Here is a 17506-nt window from a genome sequence, read left to right as displayed (position 1 = left end):
GGACTTAAATATTTGCCTTTCACTATTTCAGGGTATGCCTGGATTCCGAGGACCTGCTGGACCAAATGGCCTTCCAGGAGAAAAGGTAGATAACTTTAGTTTTCAATGTTCAGAAATGTTGGTGCTACACATAGGTATATTCTTCTATATAGTTTCCCATTAATTAACACCTATCTGAATGAAATATATTGGAGTTAAAAAAATAATAATTCCCAATGTAAAACAATGATTGCATTCCCTGCTGAGCCATTCTCTTAGCTTTGTAACTAACGTTATTTAACCTCTGTGAGAATTCTTTAATTTATCTGTCAATTGGGAACTATTTATCTCAGTATCATTGCAAGAATAAGTTAGACTAAAATGCCTGAAAGTTCTTTGGAAACTCTGAAGTGCAGTGCAAATCTGATTTCATAACATCAAAGATATTTGATTTTATATGCACCAAACTATACTGCTAAGCCCACTAAATATTGCTTTCTTCAGCATGTGATGTTCATCGAAGTTGCCTTAAAATATTTCCAGTATGACAACCCAAGCTAATAGGTAATGGTGATTTACGCTGAGCATGCCAGTAACACCCCAACTCTCTTTAAGGGACCAAAAGAAGTTCTCTAGTTGCAACCTAAGTACTGTCAACGTCTAGGTCAATGAAGGCTCTTTTACATACATGTTGATTTATTTCATCATGTAGGGTCCCCCCGGGGAGCGTGGTGGTCCAGGCCCTGCAGGGTCCAGAGGAGCTCCTGGAGAACCTGGCCGAGACGGCCTCCCTGGAGGTCCAGGATTGAGGGTAAAGAGGAACATTGTTTGCTTGACACTGTCATTTACTAAGAGGAAAAGCAAATGAAGAACGTTCAAAAATAACTTAAATCAGACTATACATTTTGTAGGCTCAAAACAAAACAAAACAAAATTCTCTGAAGAAAACTTAAGCTAGTATAGATTGAAGAACAGAAAATAGAATGCTTGATGAAGATATTTACAGACAGAAAAACATGTGTGCAAATATGAAGCTCATATGTCCACATATGTCAGTGGAAAGCTCAAAATTTTACAGATAGGTGCTTTTAGTTTTTTTTTAATTATCATCTTAAAATCAGCTGACTGACTGAATTCTTCAATTTAGGGTATGCCTGGTAGTCCTGGAGGACCAGGAAGCGATGGGAAACCAGGGCCTCCCGTAAGTACATTTTTAGCATCTCATTTTACAAGTCCAGAGAATAATGAAACACACAATTTGGACTAGGCTTGATGTGTATTGTATAGCCTTGGTATGTACATTGTATATTTTGATCAGATTTTTATGAAACCTCTATTAATATAATTTTTTCTCATTAGGGAAGTCAAGGAGAAACTGGTCGACCAGGTCCTCCAGGCTCACCTGGTTCCCGAGGTCAGCCTGGTGTCATGGGTTTCCCTGGTCCTAAAGGAAATGATGTGAGTTCCTTCCTTCATTTCTTCAATAAATATTTGACAAAAGGTCTTTTACTTTCTATATGGGAGTGCAGATAGCCAAAAATTGATCTCCACTTCAAAGCACAGAAGAGTATATGAAAATCAAAATACCATGTGAGAAGGGAGCTAAAGTATTTTTTCTGGAGTTCTGGGCAAAGAGTGGAACATTTATGGAAACCTAGTTCTTGAAAGTAGTTTTCGGTTGTGGATGTATGCATGTGTGTGTAGGGGACAGATCAAAAACATGAGAGAACACTATAATGAATAATTTCCTTTTGAGAATAAGTAAATACTGGCTACTTCTTTAGGGCGCTCCTGGAAAGAATGGAGAACGTGGTAGTCCTGGAGGTCCTGGCCCTCAGGTATGTAGCTTTCATCCACACATTTCCAGTCTTCTAGTAGAAGCATTTCTCTCCAACTCTATGACTTCTATTATCTTTATCTCTGCTTTTTTTTTTTCAGGGTCCTGCTGGAAAGAATGGCGAGACTGGACCTCAGGGTCCCCCAGGACCTACCGTAAGTTTACTCACATAAATTGGAAATGGAAGTGGATGGGACTGGGGCCAAGGGAAGACTTTGGGAATTATACAATCTCTGACACTATATCATTATAGTTCACCAAAGCAATTACAAAACTTGTTTAGTTAGTTAGCTAGCTAAATACTAATACTGAGTAAAGTTTATGTTGTACATGTCTCCCTTGCATCACTTCCACAAGCCAGACTCTGACCTCCTTTACACCATTAATTTTTTAATTAAGCAACTGGCCTGATGAAATTAAAACTGTGTGAACTAAATATGAAAGGATATCTTATAATGAAGCATCTCAATATTTTTTTGTACATAGGGGCCAGGTGGTGACAAAGGAGACACAGGAAGCCCTGGTCCACCAGGATTACAAGTAAGAATTTGTTACTTAAATGTCATTGGGCACCTACTTTTATCAGTACTTTCCTTTGATAGTTGTATTTGTTGAGTTAATCAGCTGTTCAGTTTTTTGTGACACTAAAAGATTATAATGCATCTTAAGCTTAAAATGTGTGGATCTGACTTCTACCTTGAAATAAAACAATAGGCAATGTTAATAGGCATAACTTCCATGCCTATTCTAGAAGGAGTGCATTAATAATTTTTTTAAAAAAATAAAGTTCACATAATTCTATATGCTTATACTTATTTTTATTGTAATTTAAATGTATATAGCTAAATTCATCTCACCACATTCATCAATTCATTTTTATATACAGCAACAGAAAGAATTGAGGGAGATGAACATAGGTTTGTAAGATATGACTATCACCTCTCTATCGTTGGGTTTTGAGAGCTACATATTTTTTACACGTAAAAAGACTGCTAAAACCATTTTTTGAATACTTTGCGGAAACATACTTACATGAGAGAAGCTTTTCTATAAGCAATGTTTGAAGTGATTACACAATACAAATATGATTCTTTGTAGGGCTTGCCTGGAACGGGTGGTCCTCCGGGAGAAAATGGAAAACCTGGTGAACCTGTAAGTTGCTTGCCATTTTTTCAAAACTCAGAAACCAAAAGAATAAATACGAATCATTTATAAATTATTAACTTCTGCATTTTCATGCCATGGTATCTGAGATTTAACAATTAGTTTTGAAATATTCATTAATAAAACAAAGAAAAATTATTCAGTCATAACTATTCCATGGAAAGTTTGAATTTTACCATAAAATAAAAGGAACTCAAGGAAGAGTATACAGCTCAAGATTGGACAAATTATACAGTATGCAAGTCAAGTGTGTATTTTGCTTATACTTATATAACGTATATTCTGATAGAGGCCTAATCATGCAATGCCAATCTCCTAGGGCCCAAAGGGTGAGGCTGGTGCACCTGGAATTCCAGGAGGCAAGGTAAATATTTCCATTTATTTTCTCATTTCTTCAGCATGTTATAGAGCAGTTGATTAGTGACACATTTTTAGTACAGCAAACCAAAATATTCCTTTTTTTAGAAGCACGACATTGCAAATGTTTGGTGAATACACTTAGGGTAACCCGAGACATTTCCAATACATTAAATTTGCATCATCTGGAAAATGAAATTTTCTGACATGAATAAACACTGTAGAGTCAACTATGGACCTGAAATTTCAAAAGAAAACTTTTCTAGTGCATTGGCTCTCTATAGAAAAACTGTTTTGGTAGAGGAACTTTAAAAATTTGCCTTTGTGATAAAATAATAATAATATTGTCAAAGCTAGCTCATCAGACCAGCTATCCAAGTTTCCTTGTTTAGATTAACTAATTTTGTGTTTCCGTTTCTCACTCAGTTGATCAAATGTCTTTTATAATTATAAAAATTTCTAAATTGTTCAAAAATGTAAGTTAAGAACCTTGTAGTCTATATCAAAACAATACAATTTAGGGTGTTTTTGCTTTGTTTTTAGCCTTGGTTTTCCTAACAGGGATATTCCATTTTCCTACTACAGGGTGATTCTGGTGCCCCTGGTGAACGTGGACCTACTGGACCTGCAGGGCCCCCTGGGCCTAGAGGGGGAACTGGTCCCCCTGGTTCTGAAGGAGGAAAGGTAACTCCACATAATTCAATTCACCTAGATTTTACAAAATGCATTTCATTTCTTTCTTGTGATTTACTATTTCTCCTTTAATTTCAGGGCCCTGCTGGTTCCCCTGGGCCACCTGGTAATGCTGGTTCACCTGGTCTGCAAGGAATGCCTGGAGAAAGAGGGGGTCCTGGAGGCCCTGGTCCAAAAGGTGATAAGGTACCAACTTATTCTCTGTTAATTATGTAATAAAACAGACTTTGTTGGTTAAAGGAAGGCAACATTTCTGGAAAGTAATCTATTTTCAAAATTAATATTATCATTTTACTTATTTATTTATTTATATATATATATTTTTCATTGGAGTAAAATTGCTTTACAATATTGTGTTAGTTTCTGCTGTACAATGAAATGAATCTGGTTTATGTATACCTATAACCCCTCCCTCCTGGACCTCCCTCCCACCCCACCCCCATCTAGTAAGTGTAATTTGAGATGGATTTCTAAAGCAACTTTTTAAGCAGAACACCTACTATACGTTGCAGCTAATCTTGAGAGTTTGTCCTCTTCTTGGCATGTTTTCAGTGAAAATACCTCTAATCTGATGACACTGGGTTTTATTTGACAGGGTGAGCCCGGCAGTTCAGGTGTCGATGGTGCTCCAGGGAAAGATGGTCCAAGGGTGAGTACTTGAATTGGGGAGAAACAGAATTTATCTGTATGTGATATGGAGTAGTCCCTCAACTCAACTTCTATTTTTTCCAAAAACTCCTCATGATAAGTTAGACCATACTTTACCACCTTCTGAGCATTAAGAAGACCCAAATGACATGATTGTTAAAATTCCTGATTTCTATCACTAATAGTTCAACAGTGACCTAAGAATGGAAAAAAATCTCAAAAGTATGATAAATGTTATAAGCTGAAGTCATAATAAGTCACTAAAATTCAATGCTGATAAAGGAACTTTTTGATTTTAAAAAACATTGAAATTCCATGGTACATTCATACCATGGAATATTACTTAGCAATAAAAAGTTGATACATGCAACAACTTATACAAACACCAAGGACATCATGCTGAGTGACAAAGGCAATCTCAAAAGGACGTACTGCATGATTCCATTCATGTAACATTTGTGAAATAACGTAATTATATAGAACAGCTTTATGGTTGCCAAAATTGAGGAATAGGGGAGAGGGAGATGGGTGTAACTATAAAGAGGTGACATGAGGGAGTCTTTTATGATGATTGTACCTTTGAATATCTTGATTGTGGTGGTGGTCATGTGAGGCTACGCATAATAACATGTCATAGAACTACATACACACACACACACACACACACAAATGAGTGCATGTATAACTGGTGCGAACTGTATAAGCTCTATGGGTCGTACCAATGTCAATTGCTTTGTTTTGATACTATATCATAGTTGTGTAAGATGTAATCCTGAAGGAGGCTGGGAGAAAGATGCACAGGATTCTGCTGTATATTTCTTTGCAAACTTCCATGAATCTATATAACTATTTAACTATTATTTAACTATTATAAATAAAAATTAAAAAAAATACATTACAATCAATTCTATTCACATTAGTAAACACCTAGATATGACTGTAGCAAATAAACATGATAACTAAGCCGTTAGATAGACGTTATCTTTACTGTAGTTGCCTTAAACAAATTCATAAATGCTTCACTTTTAACAGACTAGATGAGTAAGCCATCATACAATTTTTTAAAAAATCTAATATTTTATTTATGTAATATAAGTAAAACTTTAATATTTGAAAACTTCAATGTGAAAACTGTAATATATGTAACAATACTTTAAGTGGTTAAATGAAATATTTTGAATTACCATACAATTGAATAAGGCAATGCACTTTAATTTTAAAAGATACGACTGTGAAATCTTATATCACATCTTATTTATCTTCTGCAATAGAAAGGAAAAATGAATCTATAACTTGCCACTGAATTATATAATCCATAAAATCTTATATTTACTAAGCTCTGCAGTATTTACACACTGAGTGAAGAGCATATCATTCAAGCTATCAAAGCAATCATATTATCTAGTTTATTAGATGAACAGTATGTCCTTATATATGCTCTTTGATTAATAAGGAAAATGGTGCTTTTTATCTTCGAAATTAAAGTATATTTCTATTTTCTTTAGGGTCCTACTGGTCCCATTGGTCCCCCTGGCCCAGCTGGTCAGCCTGGAGATAAGGTAACACTTGACACTATTTAGAAATGGAAAATGTCTTTTGTCGTCATTGTTGTTTGGATGCAGGGCAATATAAATTATTTTTCTCTTTTTTAAGGGTGAAAGTGGTGCCCCTGGACTTCCGGGTATAGCTGGTCCTCGTGGTGGCCCTGTAAGTGTTTAAGACATTTCAACATAATTTTAAGCCCACACAGGCAGCAGCTACCTGTGCTTCCCTCTTTAGCAATTCTGCTTGTGGTCCTGAGTCTCAATGATGGGATACTGTCTTTAGGCATCATATGACATGCAAGGCAAGGTTAAAGTTCTTAAATCTAAAATTCAGAAGAGACCATTTCAAGTCTTACCATCTTTCCTAAATAATTCTGGAAAAAATATAAAAATTGCACAAGTAATATGCATCTGTAAATGAGTATTTCTTAAAGCTATAGGATCTTTGCCTGAGCCTCCTTCTAGATCTAAAATTCTCTACCTTCAGGGTTTGCAGACTCAGGAGAGATATTTACTAAATGCTTTTAATTAATTAATTTAATGATTGATTTCTCAAAACTTTTACCATATTTTAATTTTTTTTAATCCTTACATTTTAGAAGTTATACAAGTAAGTCTTTTAAACACTTCAAAATTCTTAAATTATTTTTCTTGCAAATAATATCACAGTCAAAAGCAGAAGGAATCAATGGTTCTGGTGTTGTCTACTTTGAATTTTATTGAGAAATGGAAAAGTCTTCAGAGGTTAAGCTACATTAGTTAGCTTTGCACACTAACACTATCTTTTCTTAGCTTAAAGGAAAGATAAGATGATACAGAGGATGACGTGTGCTCCCAATGGGAAGATGTCTTCACTGTGACTAATGAGTATATTTTTCAATTAAGGGTGAGAGAGGTGAACATGGGCCACCAGGACCTGCCGGCTTCCCTGGTGCTCCTGTAAGTATGAACATTAAAACATACATATCGTACAGCCCAGAATCACTATCTCACTGAAAATAGCAGAAGTATAAGTCAAGTCTGAATTCTAATCTATCTCAACCACTCATTCCTTATGGGGGTTCATTTATCCACCTCCTTTTTTTTTTTTTACACATTATCTCTATTCTTACTGTTTAAACGATGGAGATAAAAACACCTGGCCTGTCTTTATGCCAGGTAAATGAGGCTAACATTACCCTAGACCTAAAGCACTCTGAAAATTTGAAAGGTTCTTCCATTATTAGATGGTACTAATTAAAATTTGCTCTAAGCCCCATCTTTCTCAAATGCATTTACTGGTGATTGCTTTGAAATGCACAGTCCTCGGAGAGAGGTTCTCCTTTATGACAAAGAATGTACATCTTACCTCTTTCTTGATGATTTTCTTTTATCATAGAAACTCTTTTTGGGTGGTGGGGGGGCACATAATGGGGCATGCGGGATCTTAGTTCCCCAACCAGGGATCGAACCCACGCCCCCTGCAGTGGAAGCTCAGAGTCTTAACCACTGGACCACCAGGGAAGTCCCTGTCATGGAAACATTTTCATTGTCTTTGTTTCTTCCATGTCTTCAAAGACTCTTCTTTTCCAATTTTATTTCAATAGCTCTCCACCTGATGAATTCTATTTTCTGAAGGAAAATAAGGACAAGCCCAGTGTATTGTGAAGGATGTAAGCTCACAGGCTGTTTTTGTTTCTGAATGCAGGGCCAGAACGGTGAGCCTGGTGGTAAAGGTGAAAGAGGCGCTCCTGGTGAGAAAGGTGAAGGTGGACCTCCTGGAATCGCAGGGCCCCCCGGAAGTGCTGGGCCTTCTGTAAGTATTTCTCTTTCTCTAAGCCTTCTAATGGAAAGCACTTAGATTTGTCGATACTTCAGTATTTCATACTGAGAGAGCTTGTCATGGTGACAAGGGTACAGTTTTCCTAGGAATACAGTTCTGAGTTTGACGCTTGACTCCAACAATCTAGATATGACCTCAGTCAAATTATTTTAATGTCCTCATAGAGTTACTGGTTTGTTTTTTTTTTTTGATGTAGCTTCTCATTTCTGTAGTAATGTTTTTCCCCCAGTTCTACTGAGATATAATTGACATATAACATTATATTGTATAAGTTTAAGAGGTACAACATAATGATTGTATGTATTACAAGATGATTATCATGATAAGTAGAGTTACTGACTTACAAAGGCTTAATGCTTTTCCCAAATTTTGATTTTGGTGCTATTCTTATAAACCATTTCCATCTCCCTTCCATATAGGGTGCCCCTGGTCCCCCAGGTGTCAAAGGCGAACGTGGCAGTCCTGGTGGTCCTGTAAGTAATGATCCTCTTAACTATTATTGAAAAGCATTAATTAATATCAATCTGTATAAAAACTGCTTTGAAAGCACTAGATCCCTAAAGAGAGTATAAAATTATAATCACTCATTCATATGTGAGTTATATGTAAATTCCAAGAGGAAAAAACAAACCACAAGTGATCCCAGAGTAGAATGCAGGTCCTACCACATTTCTTACAATTTATATTTGTTTTTAGTGGCTAATTATTTGTTTTCCTTGATTTTTGACATCCAAAATATATTTATAATTTCACAGGGTGCTGCTGGCTTCCCTGGTGCTCGTGGTCCTATTGGTCCTCCTGGCAATAATGTAAGAACTTTTTAAAGTATTTTTTAACCATATATTCCATAAAAAGCATTCATATATACATAGGGTGAGAAACTTATCCATTGCTACTTCTCTTTGTATTAAATCCCATATAAAATTATTTGAATGCAGGTAAAAGAGGGGAAAAAATTACTTGTTCATTATAAAATATTCAAATTTCAAACATTTCTTTGTAGGGTAACCCAGGCCCCCCAGGAGCCGGCGGCCCTCCAGGCAAAGATGGCGCCCCAGGTCCAGCTGGTAATAATGGTGCTCCTGGCAGCCCTGGGGTGTCTGGACCAAAGGGTGATGCTGGCCAACCAGGTGAGAAGGGATCACCTGGCGCCCAGGGCCCTCCGGTGAGTGGTCTCTATTGATTGACAGTAGTTTTATTTTCAATCACAAATCCAACAGAGGAAAACATAGTCACATAAAGAATAACTAAGGTTTCATTATCTGTCACAACAGGGAGCTCCAGGCCCACTTGGGATTATAGGGGTTCCTGGAGCACGAGGTCTTGCAGGCCCACCAGGCATGGCAGGTGCTAGGGGCAGCCCCGGCCCACAGGGCCCCAAGGTGAGTATAGCTATCTTTCACTGGACTCTTGTTTCCTTTGATAGTCTTCAGACATCACATAAACATAGCAAGTATGTAATGATCAAGTTTTCCTGTAATTAGATGCAAATTCTTGATATTTTCAAATTTTCAGGAAGCATGCATATTATTAAAAATCTCTGGAACACAAAAACAATGCACATAATAGACCTGCCTTGAACATCAAAACAAATAGATTGATATCACAGAAAAATATCTTGTCATCTCAAATACCTGTTAGGAAACTTGTCAGCATTCTTCAGTTTGCTGACTGTCAGTCTTGAAGCGGGAAATAATGTCAGGTTATAGACCTATGAAAGCCTTTAATTGATACCAATTATCCATCAACTCAATTCATTTTATACTCCTGACTTTCTTTCACTGATATTACTATAACATCCTAGTGCTCAACATCTTAAATATTTATTTAGCAAATAGGGTAATAAAATCGTATTTTATTAAGGCGTACCTTTTTTCACTTTGAGCACCTCTTTAAACTAAATGTCATATACGATTGTAGTGAAATTACAATATAACATTTGTCTAGTCAATTTATATGAACATTCCCAATAAATGTATATATTCTTTAAATAGAGCCAAATGTTCAATATAACCTAATTCTAATGGGTACCGTAAACCTATAGCTTCATGATGGCTCATCATTATATTTTTCTTACAATAGCCATGTCTATCTATGTACCTCATATTAAGATGTATTCTAATATATAATCAATGTAATTACTCAGGCTTTTGGTATCCAGGTTCATTGGGCAAGTTAGAAAAGACAAGAAACTTGCTTCCCCAAAGCTTTTCCCCTATGGCAGGGATAGTTTTAGGAACAAATTCAATAGAAACTGGGAAATAAAGACAGCTGATAATATCATATTAATTGATTTCTTAGGTTAAAACACAAATTTATTTTATTCTTTTGTACACAGGGTGAAAGTGGGAAGCCAGGACTTAGTGGTCTCAATGGAGAACGTGGTCCTCCTGGAGCCCAGGGTCTTCCTGGTCTGGCTGGTGCAGCTGGTGAACCTGGAAGAGATGTAAATACTAGTTCTTAGAAAATACACAATAAGCCGGGTAGTATTTGATAATTTATTTAAGCAAGGGTCAAATTGGGCCATTGAGTTTCTATGATAAAAGAAAATCATCAAGAAAGTGGTAAGATGTACATTCTTTGTCATAAAGGAGAACCTCTCTCCGAGGACTGTGCATTTCAAAGTTCTCCTTCTTTCTCTAGTAATAGATATTCTTTCTATTACAACTTAGAATAGCCTTAAATGTTCATGTTCTTTAGTATTTACCCAATGAATGATCATTAATGGAAAAGAATATGATATTTAGCTAAATAAGAAAAACGTTGCGGATGGGGAGACCCCCAATTTACAACATTCCTTCTGGGTAAAAATATACTGCGTGTTATCTGTGATTAGTCTTTCCTTAAATTGTGGATTTCCGTTATCAGCTTAAATTACAGTGTGTCAAGATTTTATTTATTATTTCTCCCCCTAAGGCTCCTTTTTAGACTTTTTTTCCTAGTCACTTATTGCTCTCTCACCCTGTGAAACTTGAGTACCATAGATATACTGCATATCTGTTTAGCTATTGTCACTCCTTGCAGGGCCACACCCATTGTCATATCTAAGATTTTTCACTCCCAAGAACCAATTTTTATCCTCTTTAGGATGATATTTTTCCCATTGAGAATACAGGGCTTAGATGGTATTTAAATGGTTCCAAAGAATTTGATTTCATTTCTTCCTCTTTGTTTTTTCTTTAATCAGGGAAACCCTGGATCAGATGGTCTGCCAGGCCGAGATGGAGCTCCTGGTAGCAAGGTATAACAGGCACACGTACAATAGGTTTGTGTAATTAGAACAATAGCTGCTGATCAGATTGATTTTGGAACTGTGAACTTGTCCACAGGGTGACCGTGGTGAAAATGGCTCTCCTGGCCCCCCTGGTGCTCCTGGTCATCCAGGCCCCCCTGGCCCTGTCGGTGCAGCTGGAAAGAGTGGTGACAGAGGAGAAACTGTGAGTTCTCATGAACTCCATCTTTCCCTACTCATCTATCTTCCTCAATAAGCTCAGTAGGTAGAAAATAGAATGTCATATCTGCCAACCAAAAGATCTACTCTCAATTGTTTCACAGTTTTGCATGCTAGTCAGTCCTTAGGCAACTGTGGTAATAAAGATATATGAGAATTTCTGGCAGTAGTCAATGAAGAATTCATTATTAAAATTCACAATGGCATTAATCACACCCAGTGTATATCCACTTGGTCAATATAAGCTTGAATTAACAGGGTTTCCTCAGCTTTCCTATTCAGACCCCCTGGTATAGCTATAAACAGGTAAAGGATTTTTAAGGAGAAAATAATACTAATTTTCAATAATAGCAAACATATCATTATTCCCCCACAATGAAATTATTAACGTTTAAGTAAAACAAAACTGTATCAATAAATAAACACTTCCCTGTGCGTGTTCATTTGTTTATTTTTATTTTAGGGCCCTGCTGGTCCTTCTGGTGCTCCAGGTCCTGTTGGCTCAAGAGGTCCTCCTGTAAGTCTTTTTTTTTTTTTTTAACTAATTCTACAGTGTAGGAAATATTCTATTTTCTGGCATGCTCAGCAAAAAGGGATGACTAAATACATAACTATGGAACCAAATTTAAACTTTCCTTTGATGATATAGAAAGCAATTTAGAATCTAAAAGTTCCTTGGGGCTATGAGATTACACATCAATTAATGGGGCTGCATACAATTCTCAGTCCAAGATCAAAACAACCACAAGAACAATCTTTATTGTTTCAAGTATGCAGTGTTTGTAGATGGGATTTCTAGCTTGTAGAATGTTATAAAGTGGACTTAGTTGTTATAAATCCTATTTTGTTTTTCCAATGTGTATGTGTGTATGACCTTAATGTGTTTGTGAAGGGTCCCCAAGGCCCACGTGGTGACAAAGGTGAAACGGGTGAACGTGGCGCTAATGGCATCAAAGGACATCGTGGATTCCCTGGTAATCCAGGTGCCCCAGGTTCCCCAGTAAGTGCATCCATTTTGTTAGAAAATCCCCTCAATGCATTTTAACTAATGAGATAGGCAAATCTTAGAGACCAATGGTAGAAAATTGTTCATCTGTGCAAGTCTATGCTAAAAGAGATTAGAAATGGATTTGAGGGCTTATTTGAAATAGTAGTTGGCATGAGACAATGGGGATATTAAAGGAAAAGGAAATCATATTTTATCATGATCCCCATGTTTCTTGATCTGATCTTGAACATACAGTTTCCTAAGCCTTTTTGAAGTCTTCACTCATATTCACCTTCCTTTCCTTTCAGGGTCCCTCTGGTCACCAAGGTGCAGTAGGTAGTCCAGGACCTGCAGGCCCCAGAGTACGTACCACAGATATTGGGAGGTCCATATTTTAAAATGTTAGCACTGCAAGAAAATATTCTAGCATTGTGATATCATGATAATTTCTTAGGGACCTGTTGGACCCAGTGGGCCCCCTGGCAAAGATGGAACAAGTGGACACCCTGGTCCCATTGGACCACCAGGGCCTCGAGGTAACAGAGGCGAAAGAGGATCTGAGGTAAGACATCACTTATAAATATGTGTATTTAATTTGTTTTAATTTTCACATTTTCAGAAACACTTTGCAATATTTTAAAACTGAGATAGTGAGTTAAACATGATGCAATTACCAAACCTAATTTAGGACCTGAACAATAACTTTAAGACATTCTCTCCCACATGAAGACTTCCTCATCACACTATAATGACAGGGAGAAAAAACCTTTCTTACAGTTTATGAGGTAACACTTATATCAGAATAAAGACATAGCCCAATTAATAAGATGAACTCTGCCAGCACTGATCTCATATTAGACATCTCACAATTATGATAATCTTAATGATTTACAAGTGTAAAGTACATTCCACTTCTCAAACGGCTTCCATGACTCCTGTTTTTCTACTGATACCATCATTCCTAAAACATTACTATCCCACACTTTTGGAGTAAAAAGAAGAAAAGCTATTATCCCCACAAGTTACACAATTAAAACACAAATAAGTTAAGTGGTTAGCCCCAAAACACAAAGTTAGATTCCAAAGTTGGGACCAGAATCTAAGTTTCCTGATCATAACCCCTCTGTCATGTCAGCATTAGAATTGCTTACATCATTTATACAGAAGGAAACATGTGAGATGTGTGTGTTCCAACACCAATTCTTCTTGCACACTGGAACACACTGTCATAACAATGAATTATAGTTATCATAAATTGGTTAATATTTGATCACAAAACAACCCAAATAAACATTTACTGAAACAATTACTATGACACAATATATTAATTGTTTGTAATGCATTTTGGGGGGCTAGCAACATATTTTTTCAGTGGATACCGAACAAGTGCCCCTCAGTGATGTATGTTCTTACCCTTCCTAGGGCTCCCCAGGCCACCCAGGACAACCAGGCCCTCCTGGGCCCCCTGGTGTCCCTGGTCCATGCTGTCCTGGTACCATCACTGGCAATGGACGTGAAAAATCTGGGGGTTTTGCCCCATATTATGGAGATGAACCAATGGATTTCAAAATCAACACCGACGAGATTATGACGTCACTCAAATCAGTCAATGGACAAATAGAAAGCCTCCTTAGTCCTGATGGTTCCCGTAAAAACCCTGCTCGAAACTGCAGAGACCTGAAATTCTGCCATTCTGAACTCAAGAGTGGTACGCTGGGGAATCTTTCACACTCATGGCAACAGGATAACAAAGAAAACTGCTTATGTTAGAATTTAGGGGAAAGGAAAATTTTACTGGGAATAGAAAATATTATATAGCAGAGATTGTACTTAAAGAATGTTAGTTGAATTGAAACTCCTTGATATTCTGAGTAAGAAAATATGAATTTTGTAGGTGTACTTAAACTGTAATGTAAATTCAAAATATGCCAAATGTAGGAAAATCTAAAGACAGTTTTATAGAAATTTTAATACAAATTATAGTTTGGCATGTCTTTTCATATCATCACAAAGTTGTTTGAGTAATAAACAACGTATATCACTGTGTTTGTAATTTGATGCAGACATAATTTGTAATTTAATTATTGCAACACTTATTTATTGAAACAATTTTTATAATAAATCTAATTATCAATTTTTTCAAATTAAGAAACAATCTAAAAGTTCCTCTATTCTGCTACACTATAAAAGTACAAATACATAAAGTACAAATACATTAGCAGTCAACATTATGAATGCCTTACAAAATCATTTTGGTCCAAATCCCATTACTGGATATTATAACCAATTCCATTGTCCTTTTTGTGACTATTCAGGAGAATATTGGGTTGATCCTAACCAAGGTTGCAAGATGGATGCTATTAAAGTATACTGTAACATGGAAACTGGGGAAACGTGCATAAATGCCAGTCCTTTGACTGTTCCACGTAAGAACTGGTGGACAAATTCTGCTGCTGAGAAGAAACATGTTTGGTTTGGAGAATCCATGGATGGTGGTTTTCAGGTAAGAAAAGATATACCCTTTTTCTTTAACTTTAATCCATCTCTACTTAGCTGACATTTTTGTTCCTCCCATTTGCTCATCACAAAACAAATTTAGTTAATAAATAGAAAAGTGAAAAATTTTATATACTCAGGTAACTACTTTTATAACTTGTCTCTCAAAAGCTAAACTAGATTAAATTATTCTTCGTAAGTTACCAACTTTCCTTCAATTCTTAAGACCTTCTTTACTCTAGCATTGTATGTTATACATGCAATAAAGACATAGTCATACATAAAATATATGAACAACTTACACAATGACCATACTACACTGCATGAATCCCTTATGTATAATTGCAGCTATAATGTTTGACCAGCCTTATTTGTTCTGTATTACAGTTTAGCTATGGCAATCCTGAACTTCCTGAAGATGTCCTCGATGTCCAGCTGGCATTCCTCCGACTTCTCTCCAGCCAGGCCTCCCAGAACATCACATATCACTGCAAGAATAGCATTGCATACATGGATCATGCCAGTGGGAATGTGAAGAAAGCCTTGAGGCTGATGGGCTCAAATGACGGTGAATTCAAGGCTGAAGGAAATGGCAAATTCACCTACTCAGTTCTGGAGGATGGTTGCACTGTAAGTAACAGCATTTTTATAAGCATGCATCATAATGAACTTAGCATTTCTCATTTAATCATGCTACTTTGAAAAGAAGGAATAAAAATAATGAGGGTGAACAAAAGATGGCATTTGGTGTGAGTTATATTGAATCTACTGATCCATTCCAGGGAAGGTTAAATCACACAAAAAATGACTATATCTTCTCAACCTCCAGGTGAAAACCAGCTGATGTGAAAGCAATTGAAATTTAAATCCATGATATAAACTTTGCCAGATAATTTAGACAGTTACTATCCACTCTACATAATTGCCATCATATGGACTCAATCTAAAATCTCTTTTTAATTTTAAAGGTTAACTTTAAATCAATCATTTATTATTATCATTCATGAAGAGAAGGAGAATTCACTTCTAATATTAACAGATTCCAGTGTGAGAGACCTATCCACTTCTAAGTAAACCAGCTCTATACCTAGTAACAATGACCAGAACCAAGGTTTCTGAGAATGGACTGGCCTGTGGCAATCTCCTTGTTGGGTTTACCCTGAAGCCCTATAAAGCTTTTGGTTAACAATATGGTTTATCGACTGGGAGAATTATCACTTTGAACTGGAGCAGGTCTCAGATGTATGGAAGATAATATACATGGCGAGTTGGCAACTCCCTTCAACAAAAATTTTTTTTTTTTAACTTTGTCAAACAGAGAAACTGTCTAAGTAATTGTAATGTCATGATCACTTACTTTTTTTTTTTTTTTTTTTGCTTTTTTTTACAGAAACACACTGGGGAATGGGGCAAAACAGTTTTCGAATATCGAACACGCAAGGCCGTCAGACTACCTATTGTAGATATTGCACCCTACGATATTGGTGGTCCTGATCAAGAATTTGGTGTGGACGTTGGCCCTGTTTGCTTTTTATAAACCAAACTCTATCTGAAATCCCAGCAAAAAGTTTCACACTCCATATGTGTTCCTCTTGTTCTAATCTTGTCAACCAGTACAAGTGACCAAGTTCCAGTTATTTATTTCCAAAATTTTTGGAAAAAGTGTAATTTGACCAAAAAAGAATACATTTTAAAATTTTATTTTATTATTTTTTTTTTGCTGTTACACCAAATACAGTTCAAATGCTTTTTGTTCTATTTTTTTACCAATTCCAATTTCAAAATGTCTCAGTGGTGCTATAATAAATAAACTTCAACACTCTTCCAATAACACTGTGTTACATTCTTTGAATACTAGCCCATTTGCAGAGCAATGACAGTGCTTACCATCAAAAGATAACCTTTCTTCTGAAATAGTCAAACATGAAATTAGAAAAGACCTTCCTGTTTCAACTACCTCAACCTGGTCAGAAACACAGATGAATTCTATAAGCCCCAGAAGATGAAAATAATTGTATAAAATACCAAAACTTATAAATTTCACTGATTAAGTTCCTAAAATATTGGTTAAAAGAAAAAGAGTAGAGTGTAGTACAAGAATTTAAAGAAATATTTTTGAAGCCATAATTATTTTAATCTTGAATATCAACTTCTTTTTAAGGTGCTTTTCCTTTTTCTTGTCATTGCTGGTCAAGATTACCAATATTTGGCAAGGCTTTAAAGACACATGTTCTGGTGCTAATGTACTTTCACTTTTAAAACTCTAGGTCAATTGTTGCTTTACGTTCAAAACACAGATGCACACCATCTGTACGTGTCTTCGGTCAAAAAGATTTCCTGGTGTGTCACTGCCGGGAACTCTTTCTCTGCAACCTGTAAAAGTCAATAACAACAACAAAAAATAAATTTTGGGGCTGCTTTTGTCACAATAACAGAGAATGTGTTGAAATTAAACTTTGTAAGCTTGTATGTGGTTGTTGATCTTTTTTTTCTTACAGACACTCATAATAAAATATCATAATAAACA

General features: G+C 36.2%; 1 protein-coding gene across 1 annotated transcript in view; it reads left to right on the top strand.

Annotated features, from left to right (window-relative positions):
- COL3A1 (collagen type III alpha 1 chain) overlaps nucleotides 1-17506 on the top strand; it is a 38775-nt gene extending 21269 nt beyond the window's left edge. The window contains exons 21-51 of the mRNA XM_067741233.1: nucleotides 32-85; nucleotides 692-790; nucleotides 1127-1180; nucleotides 1339-1437; nucleotides 1764-1817; nucleotides 1918-1971; nucleotides 2303-2356; nucleotides 2915-2968; nucleotides 3300-3344; nucleotides 3923-4021; nucleotides 4109-4216; nucleotides 4626-4679; nucleotides 6184-6237; nucleotides 6332-6385; nucleotides 7108-7161; nucleotides 7910-8017; nucleotides 8464-8517; nucleotides 8800-8853; nucleotides 9048-9209; nucleotides 9319-9426; nucleotides 10383-10490; nucleotides 11232-11285; nucleotides 11374-11481; nucleotides 11959-12012; nucleotides 12388-12495; nucleotides 12792-12845; nucleotides 12938-13045; nucleotides 13906-14191; nucleotides 14799-14986; nucleotides 15367-15609; nucleotides 16370-17506. Of these exons, the coding sequence (XP_067597334.1) occupies nucleotides 32-85; nucleotides 692-790; nucleotides 1127-1180; nucleotides 1339-1437; nucleotides 1764-1817; nucleotides 1918-1971; nucleotides 2303-2356; nucleotides 2915-2968; nucleotides 3300-3344; nucleotides 3923-4021; nucleotides 4109-4216; nucleotides 4626-4679; nucleotides 6184-6237; nucleotides 6332-6385; nucleotides 7108-7161; nucleotides 7910-8017; nucleotides 8464-8517; nucleotides 8800-8853; nucleotides 9048-9209; nucleotides 9319-9426; nucleotides 10383-10490; nucleotides 11232-11285; nucleotides 11374-11481; nucleotides 11959-12012; nucleotides 12388-12495; nucleotides 12792-12845; nucleotides 12938-13045; nucleotides 13906-14191; nucleotides 14799-14986; nucleotides 15367-15609; nucleotides 16370-16516 (2934 nt within the window). The 3' untranslated portion in view covers nucleotides 16517-17506. The remainder of the gene's footprint in view (nucleotides 1-31; nucleotides 86-691; nucleotides 791-1126; nucleotides 1181-1338; nucleotides 1438-1763; nucleotides 1818-1917; nucleotides 1972-2302; nucleotides 2357-2914; nucleotides 2969-3299; nucleotides 3345-3922; nucleotides 4022-4108; nucleotides 4217-4625; nucleotides 4680-6183; nucleotides 6238-6331; nucleotides 6386-7107; nucleotides 7162-7909; nucleotides 8018-8463; nucleotides 8518-8799; nucleotides 8854-9047; nucleotides 9210-9318; nucleotides 9427-10382; nucleotides 10491-11231; nucleotides 11286-11373; nucleotides 11482-11958; nucleotides 12013-12387; nucleotides 12496-12791; nucleotides 12846-12937; nucleotides 13046-13905; nucleotides 14192-14798; nucleotides 14987-15366; nucleotides 15610-16369) is intronic.

Source organism: Pseudorca crassidens, chromosome 6 (assembly GCF_039906515.1).
Source record: "Pseudorca crassidens isolate mPseCra1 chromosome 6, mPseCra1.hap1, whole genome shotgun sequence".
Taxonomy (NCBI): domain Eukaryota; kingdom Metazoa; phylum Chordata; class Mammalia; order Artiodactyla; family Delphinidae; genus Pseudorca; species Pseudorca crassidens.
This window is presented reverse-complemented; position numbering and strand designations above follow the sequence as displayed.